Raw genomic sequence first — 17,500 nt, 5'->3', positions numbered from 1 at the left:
CTTCACTTGTAACCTTTTGATTACCCATACTATTTTGTTCATACCCATGTAAGATAATTTCAAAAAATGCCAGGCACTATTACAAACAGATAAGTAAGCATCTTCCATCGCTAATATTTGAGATTTTAATTCACAAACAATTCGATATCAAAATATCACTTGTAATATTTTCAACTATTTTTCACAAAATAATGTTCCTTTTTTCATGACTTGGGGATTATATAGCAATTGAAGAGTCAACAACCTTCACATCAATACAAAAGTTACTCTATTCTACACTAATTTTACTTCATATTAGTGATGTACTTAAGTACACAATTTTTGTGTACTTTACTTGTATGGTAACAATGAAACGATATTTTTCTTAAAAGTAGAAAACTATAATTTTGCTTCCCTACTATTGGTTCAAGAAACTTCTGAAGACACCAAGAGACACTCACCTTCTTTACAGTTTGAACAAGATTTCAGGTCATTTCGCAGAACGTGAAGTTCAATCAGTCTTGTACCACAAATATCAACCTCATGTTTAGGTTGCTGTAATGAAAATATATTTGCTAAGCCATTTACTTTCTGATATTTAAATTTTTCAAACTAAAAGGCAAAGTAACAGGAAGGAAATGGAAATGGTCCATCTAGCTAATTTGCAATATTTGAGCCAACATTTGGCACAGTGTTAGCGACGTAACGATAAATATTTATCGCATAAACAACATACCTGTGACCTCGTTTCTATTTTTCTTGGAGGTTCAAAGTCTTGTTCCTCTTCAGGGTGATTTTCGTTGCCTTGGGTTATGCATTTTTTTGCTCTGGTCAGATTTGCTACGGATTGAATTTGTCGTTTGGAAGCAAAGCATCCTTTGTGTCGCCTGGACTCGTAGTTTGGTTTTTCGTCTTCTCTATCTCCTGCATACGCAATATTTGTCGAGCAAACAAAATACAACCCATAGAATGTTGCGAAGAAGAACAAGCAAAATGATTTTTGTTGGTGTGTCCATTCTTCATATTTATGTCCACTTTGCGAGTCCTTTATACGCTCCCTGTGGCCGTAACGATCGATCGAGTTGCCTTTGAAACTTGGGAAACATTGAATTCCAGAAACAATTTTTCTTAAATACACAGAATTGACTAAAGTTGTTCTAGCAGGAAAAGTCTCTTTTAAATGAAAATTTCGTCTCCAACAGTACAAAAGTGTCCTTGCGCGAAAAAAGCCGCACGCCGCCATGTTTGTTTTGGTTTTTCGGGTTTTAAATCTCGCGCCTGTATCGTGCGTGTTACTCACGCATGACGCAACGAAGGTGACTTACTCCCCGCGCGAGGAAACTGGTACCAGCCACCTTAAATCTATTTGTCTTGCAACGCGGCAAAGTGAAAGTGCGCGCGTGCCTCAGATTATAGTTGCTCTTATAAAGAGGCGGCAACAGTTTTCTCAACTTGTGATTCGGGTCGTCCATTATGCTTTCAAACGTGCGCGTGCAAATGTTGTGGTGATGCTCCGCAACCGTTGGTAAACTCATAAGCGCTAAAGCTTGCTGATATTCTATACCAGGACTTATGATGCGCATTGCCCTTTTCTGAACGCATTCCAATTCTTGCGAAAGGTAGGCTGGTAGCGCGTGATGGAAAGCTGGCGCAGCATAGTCGATGACGGAGCACACGCATGTAGTGTAAAAATGGCATAGATCTTCCTGTGAAACGCGAGCTCTTTTTAGTTGAACAAGAAAATAGAGCCTCTTAGATGCCTTCTTAGTAATTTCCGTGATATGTGCATTCCATGTTAATTTACCAGAGATGGTTAACACCTAAAAGTTAAGCATGTTTAACTAATTTGATGCACTCCTCTCCTATGACTACAGGAAGAAAGATACAATCTGATGTAAAACTATTACCTTGAGCCTCACTATGATGTCCTTTCTCTATTACCTCTGATGTTGTGGTGTCATCTACATATTTCCAAATAGAAGCATTACTGACGGTTAGATCGTTTATCGTGATCAAAAAAAGCCAAGGGCCTAGTTTAGTCCCTTGCGGAACGCCCGCAGGTACTGTGTCCCATTCGGAAACACAGCCTTCAGAGAGTTTGATTCTCTGTGAGCGAGGAGCTGATAGGAAGTCTATTATCCAATTAATGACGCTAAGTGCGATGTCAAGCGCGCATAATTTCCTTACTAAAATGCCGTGGTCAATTAAATCAGATGCTTTCTTGTAATCAAACAGGAGTGTCGTGATAGTCGAACCGTTCCCATCAGTCCCTTTAGATCACTCGTGGAGCATCTCCAACAGAGCAAAAGTTGTTGAAGACTTTGGTATCGCACCAAACTGACTTGGGTCCAGAGAGCGCAGTACAGCTGGGTTTACGTGGTCTGTGACGACAAAGTCCTCTGCCACCTTAGAGATACTCGGTCTTGATCTCCTTAACAGGCTTGGTTTTGGGTGAAGGAGTGACGTCTGTCAATTTCCAGCTTCAGTTATAAAACGAAGACATTTCTGTTAGGGATGGCAATTCAAGCTGTCAGGGATATTATTCCAAGTCACAGGGGCTAAGTATCTTACAGATTTCATATCAAAGCGAGAGGTTTGGTCTGGGTACCTGTAACTTGTTAAGCCCCTATGCCAAGCCAAATGTAGAAATATTCAATAGCTCTCTTTTGATTCAATTTAATATTTATTTATTCAATTCAGTCCTTATTTAATCAATTCAATCTCTGCATTCATTTAATTCCATTCGTATTTATACAATTTAATTTTTGTATCAATTCAATTCTATTTCTGTGTCCATTCAATGCAATCTGTCTTCAGTTATTCAATTCAATTTCTAAATCCATTCAATTCAATCTATCTTTAATCAATTCAATTTCTGTGTTCATTCAATCTAATCCTTGTGTATTCAATTTCACTTTTAATTGTCTTTTAATTTTTGTGTCGAGTCAATTTAGTTCGCATCCATTCAATTCCTTGTCTACATTCGGCCAATTCGCTCCGTACATCCATTCAGTTTAATCCTCATTCCTTCGTTTCATTTCTTACGTCCATTCAATGTTCGTACATAATCATTCAATCTTGGGGTCTGGTCGAGCGGTAAAATTGCTGCTAGGATGATACTGGTACAGAACGACCTCATGATAAAGATGGCGGGAACAGAAGAGCACATTGATAAGGAAGGAGATTCCGATATAAAGAATTCATTTTTTTTTTCAGCACGTGATAAGAAGGACTAAGGAAATTCTAAGTCAGAGTTCGTTTAGTGGAACCGACCGCCATGTTTCCGAGGTTTTCACCCATGTATATCTTTTGGAAAGAACGATAAGGTTACCAGATCAGTTGGCGACAAAAGTTGAATTGAATAAAGAATGGATATGGAAATTAAAGACAGATTTAATTGAATAGACACAGAAATTGAATTAAATAAATACAAAAATTAAATTGAATAAATACGAATGAAATTAAATCAATGCAGAGATTGAATTGAATAAATGAATATTAAACTGAATCAAAATAGAGCTATTAAATATTGCTACATTTGGCTTGGCATACTCTCAGTACGTAAACGGCAAAAACCCGACGTGGACGGCTTTTTGTTTGCTGCTGTTTTTTTGGCGTGGAATCATCGCGCATCACCATACCGTGTAGCATGGTATTTTTACGGGACTTTTATTTTGCGGATTGAACCGCAAAAATCAAAGCCCGCAAAATAGAATTGCTACACGGTATTCACGTTTTGATGTTGAACGAAGATTACATATAAATTATCGCCACAAAACGCCTGTCGATACCCGCGAAAATATTTTCCAAATGTGCATGGCAGGCAGGATGATGAGAGCTGTCAATCACTAGGGTTTCAAAACGCAATATGAAACCATTGCAGTCTCTCTTTTCGCTCGAAAAAATGCCCGCGGTATTTGCGACCCACAGTTTTAGCCATTTTGAATTGTTGGTTCGTTTCAACGATTTGGAGCAAAAGAGAGACTGCTCGCATTCTAATTTTCTGGCTACGTATCACAAAGAAGAAAACGCTTCAAGCGCGGCTATACTAGAGAATAGTTGAGCTCGATTTCTACCGCTTCCTCGAGTTCGCTTACTCCCCGAGCGCTGGCTCATTTCCCGAAACAGCGGCTGGGAATAGTCTGAGAGGTCCCTACTTGTCGGAAATAGGGTGCGGTCAATCTCGTACACACAGTCCTCAGGCTTTTTGGTCAGCGGGCGAGCGCGCGGAGAGACTAACGGACTCTATTTTCCCTCAAAACGTGGGTTTCCGGTCTTATTGCGCATGCTTGAGCTTAAAGGAAACCGTTGGAAATAATTGATTGACTCAAAATGGACGTTTGAAATTGTTCGAAAAACAAAAACTTTAGGGCCTGTTCACATGGAGGTGGGGGACCCCAGGTAGGTCAGGTACCCCGCCTCGGTGGGGTAACCAATCTCTCCATACAATTTCAAGTGTTTTCTTGATTCTGTTCACGTGAGAGGTGGGGTACCCCAACGAGGCAGGTTGCTCGGTCAGCCGGGCCGGGTAACCCGCTTAGGTGGGACACATCAGTGTTTGCCGAGTATCAGTATTTGGGAGTAGAGAAAGAAACTCCTTCAAAATTGGTTAATTTATAATCTGGGATCAGCGTTAAATTAATCGGCTCTTGACCAACCGGGCCTCGGTGTTTCCCATCTGTAGCTACATATTAACCCAAGGTTGGAAACTCCGATGCAGCAGTCAGAAAGATAAGCTGCTGTAAATTCCACCAGAAAGCTCAAATCGACTCAAAATTCCACTCAGATCGAGGATGATAGTACTAGTGTAAATTTCAATCCTCATATCAGACAAAGGTTTACGGAAAGAAATTGAAAAGTCGCCTAAACTGGCTGATTTTGCTTTCTGGAGAGGCTTCTTCGGAGGTTGCGTGCACGAAACGGTTGAAAAACACTCTACCGACCGGGACCAAGTTCAATTTTGTTGCACGGTGTTTTGGTATCAGTAACAATTACACCCAGGAAAGCACTGAGCTGTCCGGACACCGGAAGCTTAGGGAAATTCCAATTTATTGAAGGTGTTTCGGAAACAAAACATAAAAATTAAAAATAGATAAGGATAACCAGGTTTTGGAAACATATTTATGCAAAAAACCGTTCTCTGTTTAAAAAATCATAAAAAAAAAATAAGCTTTCGGCTTCCAGACTAAGCCTTTAAGAACTAAGATATAACTGCGCGAGATGGAAATACATACCAATATGGAAGTGCGAAAAAATTGCAAAAACGGTAAAACGGTGAAAATGCGCTGATCTAAAAGAATTCACTCTACTGACTTCAACAATGCAAGGAAACTCCGAGTTCGAAAAACTTTGGAATCTTGGCAAACTGCTAACACTAATGAAGCAGATAATAACTCCAAGCCTTTACCAAAACAATACTCTATTCTTTTAGATTAGTGCATTTTTGCCCTTTTACCGTTGTTACAATTTTTCCACACTTCCAATTTGTATTTATTTCCATCTCGCGCATTTACATCTTAGTTTTTAAAGGCTTTAGTCTAGAAGCCGAAATCTTACGTTTTTTTAATTTTTTTTACCAGAGAACACTTTTTTACATTAAGTCCTTAGTGTATCCATGTTAGGAGGAGAATCCAGTCAGACCAAAAGAATGAAAAGAGTCAGTTTCTCCCTCACCTCGATTCATGGAGCCGTCTCAAAGCCAGTTAGAATGGAAGCCCTCACCATCGATAAAATCTGCACACCACTGGAACCAGTGAAGATCAGCATAGAGAAATACCCTCACCTGAAGAGCTTGAGGCTTGATGATTCATCCCCTCGTGGATCGATCAACGTTGATGTTTTGATAGGAGTAGACTTTCACTTCTCATCTTTGAATGGAAATTGCAAGAAAGGGGAAACCACTAATGCTCCCACGGCAGTAGAATCTTCGCTAGGATGGATTGTAGCAGGGCCTATTGAGAGACTTCTCTGTAAGACTAGTAAGTCAATGCTGTCATCTGTGTGCATTGATGCGGTCACGGCCAGTCTGAAGCAGTTTTGGGGGCGTGAATTTATCGAAACTGTAGATAAAGAGGATGCGCATATGTCCTTAGTGGAAGAAGAGTGTGTTAGACAGTTTTCTAAGGGAATGAAATTTGATGGTGAGCGTTATGAGGTACCGCTGCTGAGAAAAGGTGATGCTCCACCACTGAAGTCAAATTACTTCCGAGCAGTCAAAAGACTCGTGGATTGTCCGTAAAAGCCTTGGCCAACACCGATTTGTGGTGGAGTGAACCGTGCTGGTCATCTTCTCAATGCTTGCCTAATCAACGAGTGCTACTAAATGAATTGTTCGAGCCTGTGGAGAAAGAGAGAAAACGCAAACAGACCAGAGCTTGTGCGGTGATTGCCGTGGAACCAGTAACTGAGACTTGGACTTGGAGTGCAACGACACTACCCGGATTTCTTTTGCGATTATTAAGGGATCTCTGAAAAATGTTCTTGCTCGAAGAAGATAAAAATTTTTGGAGTCTGGAGTTTTCACGACCTAGATAAAGTTAGTGTTCCTTTTATCGTTTAGTAGAAGTCGTTCGCAGTGCGAACACAACACTGACCCCTCTCCTCAAAAACCAACATTTGACTTGATTTGCCTTATCCGTTAATTTCAGTTTACAGTGTCCCCAGTTAGTGCTAAAACGACTAGACACTTAAAATTAGTTCCAATCCTTTTCCTTTCCACCCTGAAGCTTTTTAATCCTCTTCCTCTGTCTCCCCTTTTTCCATACAACCACTCATCACTTCCTTGTTTACTGTGGAATCTTCTTTTCTGAGTATCGTTTTAACAACCTTGTCTGACTTATCGATCTCTCCTTTTCGCAACCTGCACGCATTCATGACATATCCAGCCACGGGTATTACTTTACGATTGATTGCTTTTATGAGGTTCTCGTCGATTAGACTTGTTTTCACCAGTTGTTCCATCTGCTTCTCGACTTCCTTCTTAACTCTCTCCATCACCCTTTTCACATTAATCTTGTCACCTTAATATTATTATTATTATTATTATTGTTATTATTATTTAAAAACTATCAAAACAATTAGTAAATATTTACAATTTTAAACTACATATCGAAATTATTTACACATTTTAAAAACTAAATTATATGTTCACGATAGAAAACTATTTACGATATGTGAATAATTTATAAATTGGAAAAAGACAATTAAGCATTTCTAAAGAAAAAGCTAATAAAAAAACTAACTAATAATAGTAATAATAATAATTTAAAATAATGATCTAAAACATATTGGTCTAAAAACGTATTGTACATAAAAAGTCTTATGTATCAAAGAGAAAAATCAGTCAGGCGAAAGCATAGAACATTCGTTAAAGGCCTTCTGATATTACGCGATGGTGCGATTTCGCACAGTCGACCTCAAATCGCATCCGATCGCACAATTCACGAAAAATCGCATAATTCACAAAAGGACGCACAAAATTCTTAAAATGAAACATAAATCAACACGTTTCTCAGTAATTCCTGCATAAATACGCCATTTTTAAGATGATTTATCTTGGAAAAAGGCTAAAAAAACCTTTGTCACCTTCTATTTCGTAAACATTCGAATTTGCATATCGGGGACCTGGTACGAGTCTCCTTCTATTGGTGCAACACAAACACGCCCTTATGTACACACCACTGAAATGATGACACAGTTGCCTTCTCTTAGAGAAGAGATTTGTGAAAAATAAGCGAAGTTATAAGTTTTTCGGCAAAATGTAGTTTCTTTCGTTGAAAACTGATAAAAACTTACTCATGGATAAGTTTGTTGCGAAAACGCTCGCTTTTTCTTCGACGAAGAAGGAAGTTCCCACCTTCCGCCCAATCTGGAAGCTCACGATCGAGCAAGAAGTATCTCACAGGTACGCTCTACGTGGACGATGGACTGATGTTTTTCTCCTCGTGCAATATTAGGGCCGCTTATACGAGAGAAAATAAGCCGCGGCTTACTCTGGCCACGGTGTACAAAATACGCAAAAGGAACTATTTATACGAATATATATTCCCAGGTCAATATAAGCCGCGGCTTGAAAAAGACGTGAACGTAGATTTTGTACCATTTATACGGGGTGAACATTCGAGTCTTCTGTAAGCCGCGGCCAGAGAAAGCCGCGGCTTATTTTCTCTCGTATAAATGGGGGTATGGCCCTATTGTGATTGACCATCTTCGGAAGTTCGTGGTTGACAAGCACCTTAATCATTCATTTGGCATGTTAGCTGTGTCCTTTCAACTTTTAACGTGGTGCACCGGTAGTGCAGAAGACCTCTTTTTTTTATCCCAACTAATGTCGATCGAGATACATAATTACTGTTCCTTTGTGTTCAAAATGTCTTTAGGGCAGCAAAAAAGTGTTTTTCTTAACCTGAAACCTTATAAAACAAGCTTAAAATTGCTGAGGAAAAAATCGCATAATTTACATTATTTATCGCATAATTGGCCTTTCTAATCGCACAATCTGCCCTGAAAAAATGGCATAATTTGCATTTTTAATCGCACCATATCAGAAGGCCTGTCGTTGATAAATTATTATGTCAGTCCAACAAGCCCCTTCTCTACTTCTAAGTCATTCTCCTGTATATTTGTCTTTCTTCTCCGTGACCTTGTTCCCCTCAAACAAACTAGGGCAGTCCGCAGGATGCCGAAGGACACTTTCGTTCGAATCCATGCGATTGTTGTTGCATAGTCCTCCTGCTTCTTTGAAGAGATGAGCTCGGCAAGTCTGGAATGGTACCTCCTGTTGTGGTGAAAACCAAGGGCGTAAAAGTGCCATTCTCGACTTCTATTATTCTGGATGCATATTTCCGCTTCTTTTCATCTTCGTGCAATTTATATATCTGTTTGGGGCTAAGCTCTTTATACGAGTCCGCATTCGGGTGACATACCCGTATCTCAAAAAAGGCGGCCCGTTGTCTCTCCCAGAATCCACGGCAGTGCACATGGAGACGGGCATCTGGTGCTTTGTTTGCTCTCCTGTTGAGCTCCTCCCCGGAAAGGGGTTGTAAGGTGGGCTCAATTGCTACGTCATAGCAAACCATATCTAGTAGCTCCGCCTCCAGGTCACGTATCTCGTTATGACGTTGTATGATTAGGCCGCCTCGCTGGCATATCATGGCGTGGTCCACGGTAAAGCTGCAGCCGCATACGCATACAGATGGGCTATAGGGAATGGGCCAGTCATAGCGTAGCCTCAGTGCATAACGAAATTCCCGCTTGCTTAGGTCAAAATTCAAGTCTTTCAGTGGAATTGCAGTAAGCCAACTAGAGGCGCCCTTTTCGCATGCCAGGTCTACGGCTCTTTGTGTCCTTACTGGGAGAGAGACCTTCAGCTCCTCTAGCTTCCCCTTCAGATCAACATCTTTTTCTTTTCGAACAGCATACATCAGCCTTCGCACCTCTGCATCATCTGGGGTCCCATGGGATTGCGCCATTATCTTACACTGCACGAAAAAATGGATTTTCACCAAATTTGCACTACGCAAATATAATGCAAACATATGTTTACTCTAGAGCAAACCTGTAGCAAACGTGGTAAATGCCACATTTGCACCATATTTTCACACCTGTGTGAATATATTAGCAAATGCGGCATTTACCATGTTTGCTACAGGTTTGCTCTAGAGTAAATATATGTTTGTTATATATTTGCTCTGTGCAAATTTGGTGTAAATCCGTTTTTTCGTGCAGTGTTATCAACAAGTGGAGCGCTCATCCTGATGGATGCTGAATACTCTGACTCCGCACTTTCAGATGGGTTTGTCATTCCCAGGCCTCCCATACGGGCAGGAAGTGCTAGCAGTTTTCGTTCAGTCACTGAGCAGTTATGTTCTGTTAGTGACGGTATGAGGACATCTGAGATAGCACGCTCGAGTGGTTCCAAGAGATCTTCAATATCCGGCAGGGTCCTCAATTAATCACCCCGTCTACTTCAAAAATTAGTGACAGCCCTGCTCATGAAGTAAGTCCACTTATGCCTTAGCCCGAATGTAAAAGCTGCATGGCAAGCTTGCGGTTCAGAGGTTGCAAACTCTGCTAGTAAAGTTACTTCACTGATCCACTCCTTTACTTTGCTGCCGACATACTCCTCTGTAGATACGACCTCTGTCGTTTGAAAGTAGAAGGCTTATAATTCAAAATACTGAGGTGGCCATGAAAGTGAGCTTTGCCCACTTGACTGAGGCAGAAATTCCAACTCTGTCAGCTCAAACAAGGGAGGGCTTTGGAGCGGCGTAGCGAGCGGCGCAGCTGCTCCCATGAGCACCACGGGCGCAAGCCTCAAGGGGACCCTGAGGGCATGCTCCCCCGGGAAAATGTTCAAAATACGGCCTCTAAGATGCCATTTCCTGCATTTTTAGTTCACAGTCAATGGAAAATAGACAAAGTTGAGTTTTTAATAGGCAGTAAATGCTAAGGCTATTGGTCCTCATTTCACTTTTTTTGATAATATTTGCTTGCATGATGAATATAGCATAAAAATAAAAATGGACAGGAGTTTGGTCAAGCTTTGCGCTTCCTTTATTGACAATATTTCAAGCTCATTTTAATAACAGAGAAACCAGAAAGAATTGTGCTAAAAAGACTGGTTAAACAAGAAAAACATGATCTTTCCTTGGATAGGAAGAGTTTCAAAAACCGGGAGAATATTAAGCAAAAACGGGAGCCTGGAAATATTCGCCGAAAATGGGAGGTTTCCACCCAGAACGGGAGGGTTGGGATCTCTGTTGAAGAAGGAAAAACGTTCTATTTTTGGCTTGGACGCCATGTAGTTTCGTCGGATTAGGCGCAGGACTGGAAACCATTCAGTTCCAGGCGTTTCACACCATTCGCACGAATGATTTTTTCGTGATTTCTCTTGTTTAATCTTCGTAAAATATGTCGTATATTCCGTGTAAGAATTTTTCGTCTTGACTAGTGATAGAATGAGGTGAAAGTAGCCAGCTGTTTTGGCCGGCTACCTTCCCTCATTGACAGCCCTGAATAAATATTTGAAAGATATTGTGCATGAACTGGAAACTCCGAAAAATCCTAGCCCCTGATGGGATTTGAACCTATGATCCACCGTGATCTAGTCCGATTTAGATGCTCCCACCACTTGGCATATTGGCAATAACACCTCCCTACCTTCATCATGCACTCAACTTAAGGGCTATAAACCCATACAAGGGTGGCCCTCATTCCCACTTCATATCATCTTGCCGAGAAAGCGCAGTTGGGAGAGCGTCAGATTGAAGATCTGAAGATACCTGGTTCAAAAACGGAAGGCTCAAATGAGCTCTGAAAATTCCCAGGTCTCGGCAACAATTTTTTTCTCAATTATTCCACATCTTCTGGGTTATCATATTTTTTGCAATTTTCCCCCAAAATCATCACACAGGAAATCGCTAAGAAGAGAAGAGTCCGAGACGGTCCTTATACATCGGTTCTTCCCTTGCAACGCCTCAATCGGGCAGCGTGGTTTTTAGCTCGGTGCGATTAGGGTGGCCCTCATTCGCGCTCAGTGTCTTCTTGCCACGATAGCTCAGTTGGGAGAGCGTCAGAGTGAAGATCTAAGGTCCCTGGTTCAAATACGGAGGACTCGAATGACCTCTGCAAAATCCCGGGTCTCGGTCTCCTCATCTTCTGGGTTCACAATTTTTTCAATTCCCCCCAAAATCATCACAAAGGAAATCGCCACAACTGCAAATAGGCTGAGAAGTCTCTATACATCGGTTCCTCTTTTTCAAGGCATGAGACGGACAGCCTCTTCTTTAGCTCAGTGCGATTAGAATGGCCCTCAATCACACTCTATGTTATCTTTCCGAGATAGCGCAGTTGATGTGAAGGTCCCTGGTTCAAATATGAAGGACTCAAATGAACTCTGAATATTTCCGGGTCTCGGCAACGATTTTTCCCCATTCCTCATCTTCCTAGCCTGCGAGCAGGCTACCCTCTTCCGGTTCAGAATTTTTTGAATTTTTTTCCAAAATGATCAAACTAAATCGCCACAGGCGCAAATAGTCTGAGAAGTCCTTATAGAACGTAGTCTCCTTCGCATCCGTTCTTTGTGTGGTCACGCAACGTTCCTCCTCACACAATGGCTGCTTTGAATGAAACTTTATTTAACCACGGGCAATTCATCAGCTATTTACAGAAAGATCAAAACTAAAACTGCTCAACTATAACCATAAACTACACTATATTAAAAAGCTACTTTCCGTGAATGCCGTGCCTTATAGAGCTTTGCTGATTTCGCGTTTGAACGACCTGAGGGATTCCGCGCACCTAGCCTCATAAGGAAGACGATTCCACAGTGTGGCGCCACTATAACTAAAACTGTTCTTTAAGTAATTTGTGCGTGGCAATCTAACATTAAGTTTGTTGTTTGAGTCCCTCAAATTGTAGCTTGTTTTTCGTTCAGAAAAATTCGATGTTAAATAGTCCGGAGTTAACCCATGTAGGAATTTGAATACCATGGTGGCCTTTTGTATGTTTCGCTGGTGATCAAGGTTTTCCACGCCAGGATTTCCAGCAATTGGCCAGCATTAAAGTCTTAATTAGAGAAGGTTAAAACGCTGGCTGCTCTATTCTGCAATTTTTGCAGCTTGTCTTGTTAAGTAACCCCACAAGTTCCCCAAACACTACTACATTAGTCAAAGTGAGGTTGTATCAAAGCTTCGTTTATAAGATGTAAGGTCGCCGGAGAAACCAGGTGTCTAACATAGACTTAACACGTTTCATGGCACTGATTCCAGAAGCGATGTTTTTGGTTAGTTTTTCAATGTGGCAATTCCAGATGAGTTTGTCGTCAATTGTTATACCAAGTGATTTTGTAGTTGCAACCTGTTTCACCCGAGTACCGTTCATTAAGATTGAGGGGGAAGCAGCAACGGTATTTAGCCTTACATACATACATACATACATACATACATACATACATACATACACACACACACACACACACACACACACACACACACACACACACACACACACACATACTTACCTTCTGTGGTTTACGCGGACCAAGGTGGGAACCAACGTTACGAGGACCAACCGAAATAAGCATGCTATCAGAACAGTGTCATGTCTGATTGCACACTTGGCAATGACCTTTCAAAATCTATCTTTATTTCGGGGACAACGCCAAATTAAACCATTGGTAGAATATACACACTGGTTTACGAGGACCAAAAAATCCAACCTCTCAGGGTTTGCTTCACACCTACATTACAGAGACCGACCGATTTCATACAGCAGTGAAGCTAACACTTGCCCTGAGTTACATTATCGTTTTCACCCTAACTACGTGGCTTCAAAAAGGAACCCACCATGTTGTGCTATTTAGCTTAAATTGAGATGTTTTACAAGGACCGAGCCTTTCATAATCGACGTTTCGATCACCTTTGCATTCAGATCAGCGCTCAATTGCAAAAAATGAGTCAGTAAACTTTGCAAAAGACAGGATAGAGTCGCACTGATGCTAAATTCTTCGTTCCTTCCAACAGGGAGTTTGGTATGTGGAAAACCGTGCTCAATAGGGAAGAAATTATGGGCAAGGTGTACGTAACTTTTTTGTTAGGGCTTTCCTGCCCAATTATTTAATTAAGGAATCAAAGTAGTTAATTTGACGATGCAAGACCTGTGCGAAGGGTGGTGTGGTTTGATAGTTTTCAGTTCCTTACGAAGGCCTTTCGATGGGCTGTTAATGGCAAACATTTGACGCCTACATACAATAAACCACGTTTGAACAAATGTTTATTGTAACGTTTCCTTTTTTCCTTCAAACTGGTGCTTGTAACATTTTTCCTTTTCATAAATAACGTATGTCTCGAATTAGACATATTTTTAAAACTATTTTCAATTGCAAGTTATGAGCACAAAGAAATCTACAGCTTAGTGGTTTTTCCCATAACAGACGGGTTCCTTTCGCGTTACGTACATACTGCAAATCCTCGAATAGGCGCCGCGGGCTAACTTTAAGTTTTTTCTTACAACAACTGGACAGACCTTATTCTGGCTAAATTTATGTAACGAAAGGAGGAAAAACACAACGAATGAGTGCAAGCGCAAGCCCGTGGAGATAGCAATATGCGAAAATCACTTAAGCTGTCGTCTAGGGACTGTTTTTGTATTACAATGCAGGTATAGTTGGAGTTGACAAGGTTACAAAAGTGAAAATGGAAACAGGCTTTCCTTATAATGTCCTACAATGTAACACAAGTGGAGAGGGTTAGGCTTATTTGCTACTTTGGCCATGGGGATCTGGCGCTTATTCGAGGAAATAACCGCATTTACAAATTAAAGATATTTGGAATCTTGTTTACGACAAACGGGAAACGTGAGATACGCGTTTATGTTTTCTTTAAAAACTTTTTTCACAGATGAGAATAGTGCACGATAATTCTGCAAGGTGTTGGTGATAGGACAGAACTCAACTTCACTGAGAAACTGTGAAAAGAGAGCGGAAAATGAAAAAAAATAGGGTAAACATAGACGCATGGCCATTTGTGCCGTTTGCCGTAAACGTCATTCTTAATCTCTCAAATGATCAACAGTAAGTGTTACGGTTAAAACTAAGAACGTTTGAGCCTTTTTCAATGTCAAAAATGGAAACAATTATGAATTAGTGCAACGGTAATAGTGGAACAATTTATTTTTGGCCAAAGTACCATAATTGAAATAGAAACTTGAACAACAATATTTTACGCTCTAAAAGGGGAATGAAGGCGGTTAGTAATGTTGCTTCCCCTTAGATGAGTAAGATGGCGCCTTCACGAATTCTTCAACTCTTGCGCAGTACAAGAGAGCAAACTGACCAATTTACATTAGTATCGCTTGAGATGCAAGGAGGGTACGGGTGCTTTTTTCGCACTTCTAACTAAGCAATTTCAGCACTGTTCTAATACATTTCTAAAATCCTTAAATCCACGTGGGAGCTTATTCCGTATCAAGCTCTTACTAAGAGAGTACTGACCTAGAATTGAGCGGCGCAGAAAATTCTGATTTTCTGGCATAGTTTCAGCTATAAATTTGATGCTCACTATATGCCGAATGTAATTTTACATACATTAGTTAGAACTCTATCTTCATACACAGTCTTTTGGTTCTAGATTTGACACACCACACTAACAAAAGCAGCACTCAAGCTATACCATGCTACCTATACCGTAACCGTTTAAACTAGAAAACAGGCTGATGGACCCCTTGAACCGACGAAGCTAGTTATACATATACAATCATGCTAGCTGTTTTAGCTCTTTGTTTCAATTACGGCTGCTCAGCTAACACTTTTTAAAGTCAGTTTGTTGGCAAAAAAATACAGCCTTCAGGGGAAGATCTAGGGGGAGATGACCTGCGGCCTTCTAATACAACTGGTATTCTGCAAAAAAAAAAACGTCACTCCCTCCTAAGAAAAATCCTGGATCCGCCCCTGGCCTTCTGTGCTGAGACTGGTGCTTACAAGAAGAACTTCTCAATTTATAGCTTACTGTTTCGTCTAAGTATCTGCCTTTGCGTCAAAGATATGAATGATTGACGGCATCTTATAATTAACAGTGTTAATGTATTCGATTGTCCGTCTTTTTAATAATTCACCTTTTGCAAAATTTCGTAGCAACCCAATCGTAGCTTCCAAGGTAATACCCTTCCTGAACGCACCCTCACCCTTGAAATTGAGGAAGCCATACTGTTATAAGAATGTATGGTAAAACCCGAAGGAATCCGATCTGATTAGTCAAAGTAAAGACAAAATTTATTTTCGCTGTTAATGAAATTTCATTACGCGTTTCAATGGTTAACGGTATTATCACTCATTCAACGTTTTCTGAAGACAAGATATTTTGAAGACCTATGTGAGCAGACATTGTTTAACTTGTAGATCTCTCATGAAACCTGCTCTGCTTTCAACCAAGCGAGGATCCTTAGCTTTTTACCACTAATTTTTTTAACAATTGTCCATGGGGATTACCTACAACCGAGGACAAAATCTGTAGCAGTTAGAATTTAAATAGTTCCCAATTAGTTTGAATTTTAAATGTATACATATTTTAATGCCGTTGGTCTGTTCACATGAAACGTCAACGCAGTATCAAGAGTCTTTTTTTTCAATCATTCGCTTCCTCCTGTGGATCTCATTTTTTACAAAAAATTTGATGGCTGTCCATCCACGTTTGCTTAGTGCCCCTTGACTTTTGCGGATGCATTCGTCACAAGCATCTTTCCCAGGTACTACTCCTGAAGTAATGTACCTCCCCAGTTGACTCAGCACTGCCTTCTTTTCCTCGGAGGTCCACGGTCTTTTCTCCACCAGGCCTGAAAACAGAACGGAGATTGAGTGATTGACGAAAACATGATCTTGTCAATAGCTGTACAGTAATTACAACGACGTTTAAGTCAATTGATTCGCCAAAACTAGTTTATATCACTTTCTTTTGGTCTAAAAGGCCGTTTACTCGAGTGGTCAGGACTGTCTAAAAGTGGTTCGTTACCCATAAGTTTTGTTATAAACATAACAGTTCTGTTTTGGGTCCATAGGGTATTTCCATTTTGTGAGGTCGTGTTGAAAATCTGAAAGAAATTTAGTAGTGACTCCGTTGTGTGGTTGGCTATACGTATGCTTCTTTGGTGACGTTTTTAACACGGGAGATGTCTGTCTTATATGCCATAGTATTCACATAATAGGAGAAATGTCTCTTTATTCACTCAAAAGCAATCGGGGTGTAATGTAAGCGTATAAACTAAGGATTTTTGCCTTTTTTCCACACAATCTTTACTAAGCTTACTTTTCTTACTCCTCGGTTCTGTAACACTTGTTGAGACTTTCTTTTTACCTTTGGAGGAATCAGGACCTAAAATACGCATGTCAAGTTATTAAAAGAGCCATAATATATTTCGTCATAATAAGTCTAAGACAGAGAGGGTTTGGGTCTCTGTTAGCAATTATTTGCTTTAGTTTTATGGGTAAACTTCTTAATTGCGTGATTTCGATTATCAAGCTTAATTTCCAATAAAATTTATCAAACCTCGAAGATTTTATCGTGTTTTTGTTTTTGGCTAATGTGGCGGCCAGATTTAACTGTAGTTTTTATTAACTTACTTATGTGGGAAGTCGGCGTCTGCTCTAGAGCTCTCTTTCCATTTGAGCTTACCCGTGGACCTGTAATGTAAATGGTCAAGATGTCTAGGACATGGGGCTATATTCGCCTTGCCATTATTTTGCTAGCAATTGAAAAATACATATTTTGTCTAAAGGTCATACAGGACTGTTGTTTGCATTACATATTAATTTGCTCAGCAAAGTGTTTGATTTCCACCATATGCGAACTATTTATGAGCAGTTATTGTGTAATCTTTTGTCAGTAGCTTGACTTACTTTTGGTTCTTTTTGGCATACGCAATGTGGCATCATCCTCATCTGAACTTCGCGGACGACCTGGAATACACAAGGTTTTGCTCCATGAATTTTTATCAATTTGTACCCGTTGCGCAATAAATACTCTAAAAC

At 40.3% G+C, this 17,500-nt stretch overlaps 1 protein-coding gene and 1 long non-coding RNA gene across 2 annotated transcripts in view; both read right to left on the bottom strand.

Annotated features, from left to right (window-relative positions):
* LOC137975054 (uncharacterized) overlaps positions 1 to 1,341 on the bottom strand; it is a 5,546-nt gene extending 4,205 nt beyond the window's left edge. The window contains exons 1-2 of the mRNA XM_068822091.1: positions 716 to 1,341; positions 441 to 534 (exon numbers count right to left, since the gene is read on the bottom strand). Coding sequence (XP_068678192.1) covers positions 441 to 534; positions 716 to 1,222 — 601 coding nt within the window. The 5' untranslated portion in view covers positions 1,223 to 1,341. The remainder of the gene's footprint in view (positions 1 to 440; positions 535 to 715) is intronic.
* Positions 1,342 to 16,808: 15,467 nt separating this feature from the next.
* Positions 16,809 to 17,433, bottom strand: LOC137977613 (uncharacterized). Its single transcript, XR_011117847.1, has 3 exons — positions 17,369 to 17,433; positions 17,093 to 17,152; positions 16,809 to 16,844 (listed from the first exon to the last, which is right to left on the bottom strand). It is a non-coding gene; the product is annotated as an uncharacterized lncRNA (long non-coding RNA).
* Positions 17,434 to 17,500: the final 67 nt, after the last annotated feature.

Source organism: Montipora foliosa, chromosome 11, assembly GCF_036669935.1.
Source record: "Montipora foliosa isolate CH-2021 chromosome 11, ASM3666993v2, whole genome shotgun sequence".
Lineage (NCBI taxonomy): Eukaryota > Metazoa > Cnidaria > Anthozoa > Scleractinia > Acroporidae > Montipora > Montipora foliosa.
The sequence above is the reverse complement of the archived record's forward strand: the minus strand, read 5'-3'. Positions and strand labels throughout refer to the sequence as shown.